General features: G+C 31.6%; 1 protein-coding gene across 2 annotated transcripts in view; it reads right to left on the minus strand.

Annotated features, from left to right (window-relative positions):
* The window catches only part of LOC143229435 (nuclear factor NF-kappa-B p105 subunit-like), a 153,902-nt gene that overhangs the window by 79,912 nt on the left and 55,929 nt on the right, over window positions 1-18,061 (minus strand). For both annotated transcript variants that reach the window (XM_076461764.1, XM_076461765.1), the window contains 2 exons: window positions 15,274-15,434; window positions 5,837-5,928 (listed from right to left, as the gene is read on the minus strand). In XM_076461764.1, coding sequence (XP_076317879.1) covers window positions 5,837-5,928; window positions 15,274-15,434 — 253 coding nt within the window. The remainder of the gene's footprint in view (window positions 1-5,836; window positions 5,929-15,273; window positions 15,435-18,061) is intronic.

Below are 18,061 nucleotides of genomic sequence, written 5' to 3' on the forward strand. Positions count from 1 at the left end.
ATTACAAATGCATTCCCTAACCAAAATAACTTCCTCCTTTTGATCCTTATGGAAACAAGACACCCAGAGAACAACAGTTGGTTTAACCTGGAAGTGTTTGTTATGATGTATTCCACCCCAAGCCAACTTTCAACTGGCACAAAGCCGAGCTTCGACACAGGGCTGTAGTCCATATACATTACAGACATGGCTGTGATGACACCAGAGCACACAGAGTTAGCTGCAGTGTCAGTGAACTTTCTCTCTATGAACACATAAAAACTGAATGGAAACAGAATATATCAGAAAATGGGCCAGTCAGTGCAGAATATTGATGATAATAGAACAAGAACTAACATTTAGCAATTTCAGGGCCAACAGAAAGCTAAAAAAGTTATTGTAGTAAATAGTACAATCTGTGTACTGCAGAGCTTCTACATGATTCAGAGCAAGAAATATGGCATACAATTCAGTAGTGAATGCGAGCAAACTGTAAAGGAGATCCTGCAAACAACTTTCGAGCCACAACAAACTGTGGCAGAGCCCACAATCACCTTAATTTGAATAGGAATAGAAGGATTGTTTGAAAGATGTTCAGCAAAGAGAAGATGGTACTTCCTCAGATGACTCAAGAAAAAATTACATGTAGGGATGGTCATAAGCCAAGGTGAAATGGACTGATCATTGAGAATAGCAACATTGTCTAATACCAGACCCATTTCAGCCAGGTGAACCCAGATACAAAGACAAAAAATAGGAAGTTTATACTATCTATTCTAAAAGAGCACAGTTCACTGAAGAAAAACATAATTATGGGTGGAATGTTGTGGTATGGATTGAAGCTTCATAGAATACTGCATAATAAGTTGCAAATGGCAGGGGTTAAGAGGAGGATTGTATGACTCGGTGTACAAACCCTAGACTAAAGAGCACAGAAAGTCCCCATGGAAAGCAGAAGCCCCATATGGTGAATGCAATCCAGATCTTCAAGACTAAGGTCCTGGCAGAACCACAGATCAGAGACCTATAGTTCATTTTGGATCAAATGAGGGCATAATAGATATTGAGGAGCAGTTCAATGTTTTGTGCTCAAGATCTAGAGGCAGAGGATATTTAGTGCTCTTGTACACTTAACATATAGCTGTTTTATGTGAAGAATGAAAGTAAGCTTACAGTCAAAGATATACCCCAAGAACTTTGCCTCAGGAGCAGGGTGTAGACTCCTGGCAAAAATGCATGCAAACAGAGTTGGAAAAAGATAATGTATAACTGTTTGGTGTCATTCACATCAATAAGCAACTGAAATTAGTCTGAAGCTACTGCTCAATACACTTCATGCTCTTGCCAAGAGCACTGGTGATGTTATGTACATAAGCGACTTCCTAACCATTGGAATGGAAGATGGAAAGGGGGGTGGGAAACCATACCTCTAAGTGACTTTTCAAATCTTGTCCAAAATCACTTTGGAATTTGTGTAAGAAGAGATGTTAGATGTAAACTTAATTTAAGATTCCTTTTGGCTTTGATGTCTAATCTACCCAGCATATGCAAAGAGCTGCTGGTAAAGCAATGCAATTGGAAATGATGGGATAATGAAAAAAGTATTCCATACCCATATCCCACTTTTCCATGCCTGGTGGTAGGCTGAAGACCATGAGAAACATGTTAAGATTCTGGAAGTAAAATTGACAGCTGCTTGAATGATGTAATCAGTTACTGTGTCCATGCAGATGTTAAAAGATGTAAGACTAACAACAGCAGGATCAAGTTCCCTGAAAGAGGTGAAAGAGAGTCAGTCAACATGGTTCAACTTCCACTATTACACTTGGGTCAGATGGTGTCAACCATAGTCTATCTTTCTCAAATATACAGGAAAATGATCACTGCCCCATAGATCACTGTCAACATTCTGCAAAAAAAGAAAAGTGAAGGGGAACAGATAGACAATTTAATAGCAGTAAAAGATTGACAAATTCATGCAAATTTATAAAGGAACCAGTACTGAAGAAAGACTGATTGTGATCCAATAGAATACACTATGAATTATCCCTTCCCTCAATATCAGCAGCACCTTATATAAAATTGTGTCTGTTGAAGTCTCTCAGGATTAAAAAGGGAGATGACAATTGTTCTATGAGAGCATCAAGGTCTGAGTGGTTTAAGTTTCTCCAGGAGAGAGGTAGAGAGAACAAATGGTGATGGTATGGTAGTATGGCCCAAGTATCTCACAACCTGTCATTCTGGCATTAAGGAAACTGCTGAAAGATTACTTTATTGGTAGGTTTCAGGAACATTTCCTGTAAAGAATAACACACAGGATGACAGGTATTGATCAAATTCTTGAAGTCATCCAAATTACAATGGAAATCTTTGCAGTTCCATTGTATCAAAGTGGCCATTGTTATTTAGATGGAGGAAAACTTCATAGATAACCCTTCTGTTTGTGGTCACACTATTTTTATTCATTTGAAAGAAGTCTATCAGCCTCTACAGACCCTGACACTGGTCAAGTGGGCAGATTCTGTCATTAGACACAGATTTCAGTGACTGAGGGTGTGAATGAATAATTGTTTTCCTTTTTGGAACTAAAAAAGATGGACCCAAGCAAACACAAGAAGTCTGGATTGAAATATACTGACCTGGGCAGTCACTAAAAGCAATGGTAAAGACAGAGATAGGAGTAGATGTTGACTTGTCAACTGTTTTATCCAAAGAAGACAAAAGACTTTTCAAACAGTGTGAAAGAGATTTTGAAGGAGACACAAAAAGGTCTGTCTGCACTTCAACTGTTAAAGCAAAGCAAAGTGCAGTGACATATGTCTTAAATGAAGTAGGGAACAATAACTTCTGAGCCTTGGGGTAAGAAATGTTAAGTTTTTAAATGCTGTACCTCTTTTGCCTCCACCCATTTAGTGCAAGAATGATAGTGAGAAGGGTGGAAACCACCAAAAGTAGCCAAGTGATTGTCAAGTTTGTACTTACAGACATCATGGTCTTTGCCACAACAATAAACACACCTCACAAAACCACAAAATACCTTTGAATGACTAAAGATAAAAACTGCTGATACTGAAAACATCTGAGAGGGTTGAGAAAGCTTTAGCTGGAGAAAGTAGCAAGGATCTTCAACTCATGGATGTTCTTGTAGTTCCTCTTAACAATAACTACTTGTGAGGAATTCAATCTAGGATGGGAAGTAACCTCAATGGATAAATCTCCAATGGCCTTTGAATTCAGAAGTTTGCAGGGTTTTAGTGTAGGTGTTTCTTCCAAGATGTCCCCACAACATACCTTTGTAACTGAACCAGGAAGCCCTTTTAATCCCTATTTACTACATACAAAGATAAAGTTAAAGAGCCAAACAAAAAGCAACAATGATGAAGGAAAAATTGTTTTGAAAAACAAGCATTGCAAAATATTTATAAATGAAATTTAAGCATTAGAAAGTACATAGATTCCAGCCAATTTTAATCCTACATTACCACTGAGGTTCATATGAATTCAAATAATTTTAGATAAGCCAAAAAACTACTTGAATGTCAAATTGTTTGTTGATTGCACAATTCCTATTAATATGAATTGTATTTAATTTTCAAATGCTACCATACTGTAATTTATCCCAGAAATTACTCCCGAGATTTTCTATACACGTTACATTGAAAATGAATTATTTCACTCATTTTGTATTTCTTTCTTTAATGTTGTAACAAGAAAAACATAACATTGGTGAAAATGATGTGATATATGTACCCTCCCCATTTTGTCAGAATGCAAAGCTGAAGGTTTAAACAGATGCAATTCAATCTATTAATGATAATTACAAAAATTACTATTCTCAAAGTACTTAATCCATTCCTTGTATAATTCTAACACTAGTAAAAATAGGATTCAACAAAATATGAAATCAGAGTTGACAAACTAACAAAACTGAATGTTGAAATATTTAATGGTTAAAAAATTGTCAAACTTGCTATAAGAATATAGAAAAAGTTTTAATGACATAGCCAATATAACTAGTACTAACAAGCAAGAAAAAGTGAAAGTGTCATTGCAAAAATATGGTATCAAACAAATATACTAGATATCTTGCTTGTTTCTAGTAACTCAACTGTAAATTAATGCTCATAAAATGGTAATTAATTTTGAAGTTTTGCTAGGCAAACTTAGAATTCAGCAGGATTTGCAAATTCATATTTTTGTATGTCAAATATACTCAGAATGCTGATATTTCAGTAAGTCATACTGCAAAATTCTGAATACAAAAAGTTACTATAAATGTAATTATAACACAAGACTACTTACTACACTTCCCAGTGGTTATGCTGGATTTGTGATTTCTATTTGAGCCCCATAGCATATCTAAGCTAAGCATCAGGAAATGGGCAAACAAGATTAATTTCCAACACATTTGACTGACTGCCAAGTCAATTAGCACTTTGCCCAACCAGCCAGTTTCACACTTCATAGTGTCTGCACTTCCGTTTTACTACATTGTGGCTACAACTGCTGGGCACAACTAGCTGCTTATTACAGGTAATAGTATAATAGAAATCAAACTGCAAATTATTTTCTCACTTTATTCTTGGTTATCCATGGTTAACACAAATGTTAGGACTATTGGTTTTAATAGTTTAAACTGTTAATTTTAATAATAAATTAAACAAGGAAACTAAACTGACATAGTAGTCTTAGGTTTACGAGTCCAGCAGGTCTTGGGAAGGCCTGTGATACAAACCAGGGGCACTCAGAAACTGGTTTTTCTTTAGCCCTGCACATAATTTTTAAAATATTGAGCAAGCCACAGATTTGGAAGCTGGTCAAGGAGATCAGATACTTTTCTGATGATTGAGTGAAATGTACATTTAGCTGTATATTATGATGGGTTTGGAAATGCATGTTGAGCTGAAATGTCTCAAAAGCATCAAGAAAGAGTCATCTGTAAATATCAGCATGAGTAAGAAGATGAGGGATGCAGAAAGCTATATACTAAAAAGTAAGATAAAGGTAAAACAAGCCTTTGGCTAAAAAAGAGAAATGATCCTTCTCAGAGCCAGGATCAATGGATCAGATAGTGAAAAAATTTTGTTGTGGGGGAAACTGGAGCACCTGGAGAAAACTACTTTTATTGGACAGGTCCAAATCAAAATACCTGTTTAGTGCCTGTATCTGAAAAAAAATATATTGGTTTGATTATAATATAGACTTATCCCAAAATTGTGATACCATTGATTGTATTTAGCCCATGAAATGGGGTTAGAAGAGAGAATTTTAATAAAAGGGTTTCCTAAATATATAGTAGCCATTAGCATTGAGGTATTAATAGAATTTGAAAATCCAGGTGTTTTAGTCTACATATTAATATATACATACACCAGTTTCTGCCCAAATGCAGCATCTTTTAATTGATGTGAAATAATTAATAACACTGTTACATATAACTGAAGTAGTCTTATAATGTTTGTTTTGTACAAGTTCATTATTATAGTATTGATTCCAACCATCTGTAGACAATGTATTTCATAGTGTTATATGTAGTGATTTTTGTGTGTATATTGACATTTAATATAAGAAATAAGTGGCAAAATTAATCTTAGAGAAGAATAATGTTATTAGTAGTAATCCCAAATTTTATAAAAATATAACTATAAACTATTTGTTAGTGGTCTGCAAAAAATAAGGTCTACGTCTATTGAAGAATGGTAAAACTAGGCTACCTGTTAACTCGTTCAAACTATTAAAACTTCATTGGTACAACATCTTCCTTTTTTTTTCAACCTATCAGGAATTCAAGAATTAAAGTTATGAAAGAAATATAGATTAACAAACACAAAACTTATAACAGATAAATATTTCATACCATGATCCCAGCGGTTTTCATTTTTAATCCTTGCCCCTAAGGCCTGAATGGCTCCTTCCTTTCCTACATGTTGTATGAAGGTCTTTTCTAGTCTAGAATATATTCATAAATCACTATTTAGCATGCCTGTTTCAAAAGTACTACAGACAGAATTATAATTTATTCAATTTACTAAAAAAATTTATAATTGATAATTTGGTTTTATCATAAAAATCTAAAATTAGTTCTATGTTTGTAAAATCAAGCCTCAATGATTGTTTTACAAAACTGGAAAAATGTAACTTTAAAAGGGCAAACATTAGATAAATTATTTGTGCATATATGATGCCACAAGGTAGACTATCCACTAAAGCAACTTACCACAACTTTATTACTATGCCTCAGCAATTACCAAGCAGAGATTTTAGTATCATTTTCACTTTTTTTTTTAACTTTCAGTACTATAATGAAGAAATAAATACCCATATTAAGGCATTTAGACACCTCAGACCTCTTGTAATTTTGTATTTCTATGCAAAACCCATTAGATTGACACTTTACACATGGGACTCAAACAGATCTCTTACATAATTTCCATTTTCTATTAAACAAAAGTAAAGCAAGGATTACAAATTTAAAAGCACCTCTATAGTAACTGTACTTGAAACATCAACAGTATACATCTTATAAATATTTTGTTTGTTGTTAAGTTCAGCTGCAAAACAAGATATCTGTGCTACATTTTTTTTGCAGTATGTGCAAAACTACTCAAAGCTATATGCAATACCTATTACACAATTTAGCAGTGACATACTAGAAGAATAACATATAATCATCCTCTACCATCAACCCTTGGGTTATTCTTATCAATACACTGTTTGAATGACAGTCATTATAATGCCCCCACAGCTAAAAGAACAAGCTGAGGAACAAAACAGTTTGGTGGATTTGATGAACAGAAACTGCTAATCAATACTGAATTTGATTAGCAATTAACAAATTCTGATAATCTTTTCAACATTAATAATTTTAACACATTACAGTGACTAAATACAGACCTAAAATATTTAACTCTTTGTAGAGACATCCACTAACAAAAGTGAGGTAAATGGTACATTTTTATTTTAATAACACTTTTAGTCAGCTTCAAATTGATAATTAATTGTATAATAATAGGAATTTCAGAAACAGAATAGTTCCTGGTAAAGTAAAGTAAAACTTCAAACTGCAAGAAATACCAAAATCTCAGCTGTTACAAAATAATACAACAACCAATGAACCAGAAAAGTAAATGACTTGAAGAAATTGCAACTGAAAAAGATTGTAACAAATCATTTTCACATTAATCTAGTTTAATTTGTTTTTGGTGAGATCTCTTAATTTTCATCACAAAGTGGTCTTCTTAGTTTTGTTAAAGAAAATGTCTAGTGATTTTTCAGTGGTAATTACCCCCTCTAATCTCAGACATCCTTTAATGTATATGTCACAATATTTTTAGTGAATTACATTCAAAACTCAATTAACCTCCTTTTTGTTTGTTCATGTTATACCAATTAATATAGTATAAAATTGTAAATAATAACCCATATTTTTAAAAGTATTACTTTTATGCCCCTAAAGTAATATTAACACTGCTAGCAGAATAAAAGAAGGTTTAAGTGTAGTCAACAGCAAAAACAAGGCACAAAGAAGTTCTTTATTTTTGATCTTCCTGTGTATTATTTATTATTATAAAATTAACTAAAAAATAAATATAGGACATTTTTTATTGGATTGGCCAGTGCTACTTAGGATAAACAAATATGGTTTTGTGTTATGACTGAAGTCATTCTAGAGAAAAAGAGGACAATTTATATTTCAATTTTATATTTAGTTGTAAGGAGGTTGGTCAAACTGACTAACCTTGTATAGAATTATCATAGAGAATATGTATTTATATTTATGAACACCATAAATAAGATCCTAACATTAAAACATCCTAACAGCTGAAAGGACAAACATGTTTAGTGACAGAAATTTAAACATATGACCCACTTATTTTGAATCAAGTGCCCTAACAACAAGACCATGCATCTGTACTGTGCAAACCACAAACAAGTTTTAGTAGTGTGTGACTTACTGCTGAGTCATTAGTGTGCCTTATATTGTAAACACTAATTTAACTTAAATTTAACTCTTACAATATTAAATGCTTTTAACGCTATATTATAACAAAAATAGAAGTATGAAAATCTGGTGAAACATAGAAAGAAAATTGTATACTCTCGAAGGAAAAATAAAATCAAACCTAACCAAAGAACACAAGGTTGATCTAAAGGAAAAAAAAATGTTGACTTTAACTGGAAAATGATTATGTATCTATAAGGAGTGTGGCAAGTTTCTGATAAAATGTAGAAATCAGTTTCATAAAAAAGTCAGATTTGTTACAAAATAAAAATACTTCTACACAAAAATGGGCACTAATGACATCAGTCCAAATCACACTCTGAAAAGTCAGAGTGCAAAGTGATGTACACTTGAAGAATAAAAATACTTTTGTCCAACATAATGTTTGTATATTGCAATTTCACAACCTTCAGGATGCATATTACAGTATTTGGTAGTTTACCTTGCTCATCCAAAAGTACATGTTTACATTTGCTAAAAGACTAACAGCCCTCAGAAATGAAATCATTCATGTATCTTAGATGATTGTCCTTCTCTGCTAATAGTTTTATTACTGCAGCCCTTTATCATTACCCTTTCATAATGTCTAATATGTGATTTAAGCAATTACTATGAAGCTCAACTTTAAACATAGCCATAGCTTACAATTGAATACAATTTCAGTGATGTCGAGAAACCCACTTGTTGAGAAATTTATATGCAAAAAACGGCTCATTTGGGTTGAGAAAATATTTTACATAGAAGAGCGAACAACGTTTCGACCTTCTTCGGTCATCGTCAGGTTCACAAGGAAAGAGGTAACTGACCGGAAGCTGACCACATGTTTGAAAGGGGTTGTGTAACTGTGTGTCGAAATGTAGAGGGCGGTATTAGATGTTTGAATATATAATTTTATTTATTTTATTATATTAATATAGGTATAAAGGCATTCCTTTATATTGGTTTATTTTGGGTTTAAGTTGTTGTATAAGTAAGGCTTCTTTAATTTTGCGTTTGTTTATGTTTGTTTCTTTATTTAGTATTTGAGTGTTTTCTATGGTTATGTTGTGTTTATTTGACTTGCAGTGTTCAAAACGTGTGAAGGTGACTTTATGTTCTTTGAAGCTGGTTTCCATTTTTCTACTTGTTTCTCCAATATAGAAGTCGTGGCAGTTATCACATTGTATTTTGTATATAATGTTGGTGTGGTGTTTGTCAGTGTAGTTTTTACATAGTATAGACCTCAGTTTTGTGCCTGGTTTTTGAATAAATTTGGTATTAACTGGAATATCATATTTTGTTACTAATTTTTGCCAAATGTTGGTTATTTGTTTGCTGATGTCAGGAATATATGGTATACAGCAGTATATGGTTTCGTGATTTTTTGATTCGTGAGATATATTTACTTTTGTTGGTTAATTTTGCTTTCTGCCTAGGTCTGTGCGTATAATGTTTTCTACGGTTTGTGGAGGAAACTTATTGATGTTGATGAAGTATTGTTTTATTTTGTTTTTTCTCAGTGTATTTGTACTTACCTGTTACCATTATGTCTGAACTAGCATACCGTACACCACTATTAACAGTACACGCTCACACGATCGTTAAGAAACTAAGAAATTTAAACCAACGAATTATTAATAGAAGGAATGACATTTATTTTATTCAACAATGTAGAAAAGAACAACTAACCCCTAATTTTGTAAAGGTAAAACTTTCAAAAAATTTTAATACATACACAAACATTATCCAAAATTTACAGAAAAACTACTTAAAGCCATGTTGAACACAAAATACAAAGAACTACATGACTTACAAAAACAAAAAATGATCCTAGACCATCAACTGGCATGCTGCATTAAACCAGAGATTTACGGACTTATACAACGAAACATAAACAAAATCAATACTAAGAACGACAGACAAAAAGATCTGCCACAACAAAAAACTAGAAAAACTAAGATGCAAACAACAGAAAAGACACAAAAACAACGAACCGTTGACTAACCTCATAATTAACAGATCCGACCGACAATTAAACACAGACGAGATACATCTACTTAACAAAGGACTCAACTTCAATAGCACCTAGGTACATTCCAACCATAGAAATCAAAACATGTTTAGAAGACTTAGCCAGGAGACTTGTGATACTTTCTACAGAGAAGAAAAACAAGGAAACAACCAAACACAACCAACAGAAAGAAGACAACTTAGATAATTTTATTGACATCCAACAGCCAAACTTCCCAGGTAAAATTACAAATTTATATTTTCCAGAAACACCTAAAAAACAACATCTTAAACGATTTTTTCAAAGAATTTTCTCACAAAACCATCAACATAATTTCACAAAACAGAAAACTAAAAAACAACCTTACAAAAAAGAGACATTAATTCCATTAAAACCTAAAACAAGACAAAACATAAAAATTCTAAAAGCAGATAAAGGTAACGCTATAGTCATAATGAACATGAATGAATACATTCAAAAAATGAACAACATCTTATCAGACACGAACAAATTTAAACCAATACACACAAATCCAACAAAGACACACTAAAACGCAACTGAACAAATTACTACTACAAATGAAAAAAGCCAACACAATTTCACAAACACTTTATTCCTACCTACGTAAAACCGACTCACGCGACACCGCAAATATACGGCATCCCCAAACCTCATAAACCAGATTGTCCATTACGACCAATAATGTCCACATATGAATCGTTTAATTACAATCTTGGTAAATACATAGCATGGGCATTCTCTAAATATGTAACATCAGCCAGCTCATTCATCAAAGACTCTTTAATTTCAAGTCTAATCTAAATCAACTTAATCATAAAGCCTTAATGGCCAGTTTTGATGTTATATCCCTCTTTACAGAAGTTCCAACCACTGAAGCCTGCAAGATAGCCTTAGAACTCTATATCCGAGACCCTAACCCAACTATAGAAATTCCCAGTAACCAGTTAGCAACCCTCATAGAATTCACCACGATAAAGACCAACTTCATGTTCAACAACCAAAACTATATACAAACAAATGGCCTAAGCATGGGCAACCCAGTATCACCAGTTCTAGCCAATATTTTTATGACACAAGTTGAAACACAAGCAATTAACACAGCATTACATCCACCACTATACTGGTACAGATATGTAGATGACACGGTTATGGGATTCAAATCTACAGAACACATACTTAATTTTTTCAATCACATTAACTCTATACATCCCAACATTAACTTCACATGTGAACAGGAAGAAAGCAATCAAATATCATTTCTTAACCTCAAAATTACAAGAACTGACACACAATTCAAAACAGAAATCCACCGAAAAATCACCCATACTGGACTATACATTCCTTGGGACTCAGCACATGAAACAAAACAAAAACTCAACATACTAAGAAACCAAATAAACACAGCCATAAAACTATGCTCACCAGATAAAATTAACGATGAATTAGACAAAATAAAACAATACTTCATCAACATCAATAAGTTTCCTCCACAAACCGTAGAAAACATTATACGCACACACCTAGACAAAAAGCAAAATCAACCACCAACTAAAGTAAATACAGCTCACTTAATCAAAAAAACCACGAAACCATATACTGCTGTATACCATATATTCTGACATCAGCAAACAAATAACCAACATTTGGCAAAATTAGTAACAAAATATGACATTCCAGTTAATACCAAATTTATTCAAAACCAGGCACAAAACTGAGGTCTATACTATGTAAAAAACTACACTGACAAACACAACACCAACATTATTTATAAAATACAATGTGATAACTGCCACGACTTCTATATTGAGAAACAAGTAGGAAAATGGAAACCAGATTCAAAGAACATAAAAGTCACCTTCACACGCTTTCAACACTGCAAGTCAAATAAACACAACATAACCATAGAAAACACTCAAATACTAAATAAAGAAACAAACATAAACAAACGCAAAATTAAAGAAGCCTTACTTATACAACAACTTAAACCCAAAATACACCAATATAAAGGAACGCCTTTATACCTATATTAATATAATAAAATAAATAAAATTATATATTCAAACATCTAATACCGCCCTCTACATTTCGACACACAGTTACACAACCCCTTTCAAACATGTGGTCAGCTTCCGGTCAGTTACCTCTTTCCTTGTGAACCTGACGATGACCGAAGAAGGTCGAAACGTTGTTCGCTCTTCTATGTAAAATATTTTCTCAACCCAAACGAGCCATTTTTGCATATGAATACAATTTGATTGAACACACTATAATCTATTCACTTTAGTACAAAGCAAATCAAGAGATTTGAGAAGCATGGTTTGTCAAGGTACTACCTAGAGCTCCAAATATGGTGAATTTAAGAGTAAAATGTGAAGTTTACGACACTTATATAAAAAAAACACAGATCTAGTAATATCATATACTTTTTGTTTAGACATTCTCTTTTGTTTCCCAAAATTATACATATTTGAAAGGTTGAAAAATGTTCCTCTATGACATCACATATGTTTAGTTAGGTTCAATGAGCATGGTAGGCAACCACAAAATTAGTGATTTCAAACCTTATTTATTGAATTTTACAGCTATGTTAATCATATTCAAACAACATATAAAGATTTTATGATTTATTGAGAAGAAACAATACTTATCAGACATAAATCAATTTTATCCAACAGTAATGTTAGCAAAAATCATGTAACCTATCGTAACAAAGGGAATGGTGATGCCATTTTGAAATATGATAAACTGGCTCTGATACTGATAAATCTTTAGAAGTTTCACCATGTTTTCTATGACTTACAGCCAAATGCTGTGATCAGTACAAAAAACAAAAAGTATCATCATGTTAGTTGTTAATGACTTGATATAAAACTTTCTGATCCACAATGAGAATACTGAAATTCTAAGCTGAAAGAAAGTAATGTTAATGTTCTTGAAAATAGTATTTTACAATAACATTTTCCAAATTTCACAACCTAAAAAACTATAAAAATACTTAATTATTTTAATTTTAACCCTATTCATAAAGCTTGGTCATAGTGCCAAGTGAAAACATTGCAACCTTTTACAAAATTACATTTAAAATTTAATTAAACTTATGTCAATAACCTGGTCATTATTTCAGTTACATTCAGCAGTCAAGCATCAAAATATAATTTATAATTAACAGACCTCTCATGAACCATTTGGGGGACATTTTTGTTGGAAAAAACTACCCAATCCAGCTTCCCTCAATTTGAACTGAAATTTGACTAAAAAGAAGACACTTCCCACACTCCTTTAGCATTGGTGCTGCAAAAAGAGATCACGTGGTAGGGTAACTGAAATCCATCAGCACATCATGAGCTTAATGGCCAAGCACAAGCATTGAAATTTCCAAATGGTATGCAGAGATGAACAATATTTACTCCTAGTGGACTGACATTAGTACCAGTTAGTATAGAGACATGAAGATGCTGTATTTAACTTTAAAATTTAACAATTAACAAACAATATCTTGCCTCAAAAAATGTCCAAAACTTCCTCTTTGGGAGTTTCTGGATTGAACTTACATTTAATATTCAACAAACTGTAGTATGTTAAAATTGTTATATTGTACAAATTCTAATTTCAAAAGGAAATATTTAAACAAGTCCTCAATGCTCACTTCTCTGAGTTACATAACAAATACTACAAATTAACAATTTAATTTTCTTCTACTCATTTTTTGAGTGTCCAGCTGTTCAGAAACATACATTAGCAATACTGACAAGCCACAATATAAATTTAGAGCAACCTATCTCCTTAAGTTATTGAGATATATAAAAGTTGAAATACATGACACCTCTTCCACATCACCTTTGCCTTTCAAAAATGTCAGTTATTATCTAGGAAATTGTTACTGGATTATTTATGATTAATACAAAGAAGTTATTTCTTTAAAAGATTTCATGTAGAGTTTAGTTTAGGAACCTGTAAGTAGTTATTTAGCCTTAATTTTCTTGTTTGTGATCAGTGTTCAGTTTCTAGCAGTTAATAAACTTTATAACCTATCTATAAATTAAAAAGTCAGTTAATCATAGAAATTTGTAGGCATTCTGCTATAATGCTTGATACACTTAGCATTATATAATATTTGATACAAGCATTAACTGTTTTGTGGAGAACCAATATATTATGTAAAACTAACACTAAGAAAGTAGGCTATAAATTATAAATTACTAAAATAGATTTCAATTTGATTACAAGTTCACAAAATTTCTTTAATTCATTTTTATTTTATTTATTGATACAAGATTTTCAATAGAAGTAACTAAAGCATAAAATTATTAGAAATTTGTTAAGTTGGATAGCACTAGTCTATTGAAAAAGGAATAAAATAATTTCATAAGGCCACCTTGAGTTACATGTTCTAATATGATAGTAACTCAGTTAGGCTAAGCTTTTTCACTACAGTTAAATTCTTGTCATATACTGAAACAGAATATAAAAAAAAACAATGCAAAAATAATAGAATTAAAAGCAACCTAATGTGTGTAAATTTTAGAAAACTGAGGTTATTTGGATAATAATTGTAATGATCTGTTACAATCTCCTGTTATTCTATAGAAAAACATTGATTTTATTTTGCATTTTACATTTTTATATATATATATATATATATATATTAATGATTTTACTATTACAGTCCTAGATATTATGTAAATAAAATATGAAAAAATAAAAACAAGTCTTTTTATTTTTAACATGAAAAATGCCTTTCACTCAAATTATCTCTTTCAGCATGGACTTGGTCTCTGGGACTGACCTCAACCATTTTGTGCTTGATATAGTTTTGAAGCTATAACAAATTATTAATTGCATCTTTATTACTATATCAATACCACAGACTTTCACTATAATTAATCAAGTTCCATAACTAAGCTGTATTAAATAATATGAAATCAAGTAGACTAAAGACAACCTAACAACTTCAAGTCATATATCAAAAGAACAAAAACATTGTACTTTGCACTTCAGAAGTTTCATCAATCACAATATTAAGAGTTACTTTGGATTTTGAATCAAACTGATAATTTTTTTAAACATTCACATATACAAATACACATTATGTGTACAACAAATAAAATGTGAATTTTGGTAAAAAAAATACTTCATACATTTACATTAAAAAAGCAAAAATTTGTGACTAACAATTTACACTTCTTCATGATTGAAAAGTAAAAAACATGTATATTCTTTACCTTAATTTCTTGATCCTAAACTGAAAGAAAATATCAGATCACAGATCATTAGCTTTTACCTAGCAGTTCCATCATTATTCAGCTTCATATTGCAGATTCCTTCAGAATTACAGTCCTTTCCCACCAACTTGTGAACATGAGGTTTTGATTCATCACCAACACTGTACAAAGTGGCCTTAATACACACTTGTTTATAATGTTGAGGTGGAAAGTTTTCAATCTGAAACAAATATTTTAAATATGTCATGTTTGAATTACAGCTAATAAAAACAGTATTTTGTAGTGAATCTGTACAACTGCTATTTGAATAAATTATGAAGTTGCCTCAATTCAACAGATTATAATACAAATTTTTACCTAAAGCCAAGTGCTTTTATTAGATGAAAGCCACAAACAATGTGTACAATTAACTGACTTAGAATTTTCAGTGTGAAATGCATAATTAGCTTTAAATTTACAGACAACACTTATTTCACAACAGTGTTACATTATAATTTTTCTTTCACATTCTATCAACAATCTTATAACTTCTTAAAATCTGTCTTTGGAATCAACATTTTTTTTTTAAATATAATCCCTATTTATGTTAATACCCTTATTGCATGCAACTTGAAGTTACAGTTCTGTCAGCCATTTTCTTTCCCAACTTCAAGGTTTTAAATGTTGCAGACTTTAATCTAGCTGTAATTGAGAAGGAAGGAGGGTTTTTGCATACCTATGGTAATTAATTTTTGAAATTAGTTTTATTTGAGTAACATCACAAATTTCCAAAATAATTGTTATTGGTAGAGACAGCTAAACAAACAAAACATTGGAACTTTGCCTTATGCATCTTTGAAAAATCATTTAGTGAAGTGTAAAGATACATTTATCCAATATTAGAAACAATGCACAGATAGAATGTACACCAGAACTAAACTGTCACTGATAAGTTTCTAAGAATAAGAGGTAAAGTTTGAAATTTAGCTTTACAATTAGTGGAATATTCTTATCAATTAAACCAACAACCCCATAAACTGATTATGTTTGATAAAACAATTAGTACATTTTGCAGTAGGTCCAGAATTTTACCTTCTTTCTAACCAGCAGTTCAAAATTAGTGAAAGTGGCAGATAGCCTTAACAACTTTGTCATAACAAAGACAGAATAACCAAATTCAGTAGAAATCAGAATCAAACCTGAGACCACTCAATCATGAGTCATCTCCATAATGCATCACCAAAGATAGAAATATCAGTGTTTTCTCATTACATTTAACCTGAAGTTAGAATAGGTAACCAGGGATTTTATTTTAAATTTTTCTTAATGTTAAATTTTTAAAAGGTTTTATGCTTTTTTCTTATTACTTTATGCATATTATTTCTGTGCATCTTCATAATACCCCAACATTTTCATACTTATTTTACAAATACTTAACTAACCAAAAATAAGAGTTAAAAATATGGCTACCATATAAACAGGATTAACCACAAACTATATAGACCTATTACATTATATTTAACATGTTCATTTTTGTTTAGCTGGAGATTAAAAAAATTAGATATTTTAATTTCAGAGCTATTAACAAGTTGCATAATATATAGTATTTCTAAGATATAATATCAGACAACAACAAAAAAGGCTACAAAAACAGAGCTGAAAATTAAATAACTGATAATTTACTCATTTTACATCCATTTTTTCATACTAGGAGCAAGTCCTTTTTTTTCATCATATAAAATATTAAAAGTCAAAGTTCTAACTGACCTACTAGGTTTGTAAAAAATTCACAGACTAGGGCTCTTAAAACCAAAAACATTTATAAATTTTAAGGATTTAACTACCTGCAAGAACTCTGGAAAAATTATATACCTTCATGATAATAAAAATTGATATCAATTGTATATTACTACTAGTTTTTACTACTATAATACCATTTTGATGAACAAACAAGACAATTTTACCTAAATATTCATTTTTCAAACAGTAACAATTTTTGTTTACATACCAATTCTTTAACATTTATGATATTCATTAGACACTCCACCACATCTTTTAGCACCATCATATTTCCATTTTGAGCTCACATATCACGAATATAAATTGATTTGATTTCATTTAGTGTTTTATGGCACAAAGCAGCTAGGCTATCTGCACCAAACGTCACGGTAAAAAGGTAAAATTAAAGTAAATGTAGTAAAATACAGAAAAGGAAATGAAGGTAAAACAAAACATCATTGAAAAACAGAAAAAGCATAAAACCAATGTTAACACCTAGTTTACAATGGTAAGAGAGAAAGCAGAGTAAAAGAAGTTGTAAAGTACTTTCTCTAGCAAAATGGTAATGATCATAACCCACCAGGAAGACTAACAGGTAAGTTCAAGAACCACCGTTAGTCACCTGAAGTTGGCCTTTCCAGTCCTGGTTCCAGGTTATGTGTCATAGCAGCCATTATCAAAATGTAAAATAATAAAAGTTTTAAAAGACATAAATCAAAATTGTAATAATGAGTATCCAAATGTCCAGTAAAAAGGTAAAAGTAAAGTAAATGTAGTAAAATTTGTAAAAGTAAATGAAGGTAAAAACAGCAATTAAAACAGAAAATGGCGTAAAACCAATGTTGACATCCAGTCTACAAAGTTGTAAAGGACTTCCTGTAGCAGAATGGTAATGATCATAACCCGCCAGGAGACTAACAAGTAAGTATAAGAACCACCGTCAGTCACCTGAAGTTGGTCTTTCCAGTCCTGGTTCCAGGTTATGTTTCATTATGGCCAGTACTAAACGGTAAAGTAATAAAAGTGTTAAATGACATGCAGCAAAAGTGTAATAATAACTCGCCAGGACGACTAACAAGTAGTTCAAAC

Source organism: Tachypleus tridentatus, chromosome 10, assembly GCF_004210375.1.
Source record: "Tachypleus tridentatus isolate NWPU-2018 chromosome 10, ASM421037v1, whole genome shotgun sequence".
Lineage (NCBI taxonomy): Eukaryota > Metazoa > Arthropoda > Merostomata > Xiphosura > Limulidae > Tachypleus > Tachypleus tridentatus.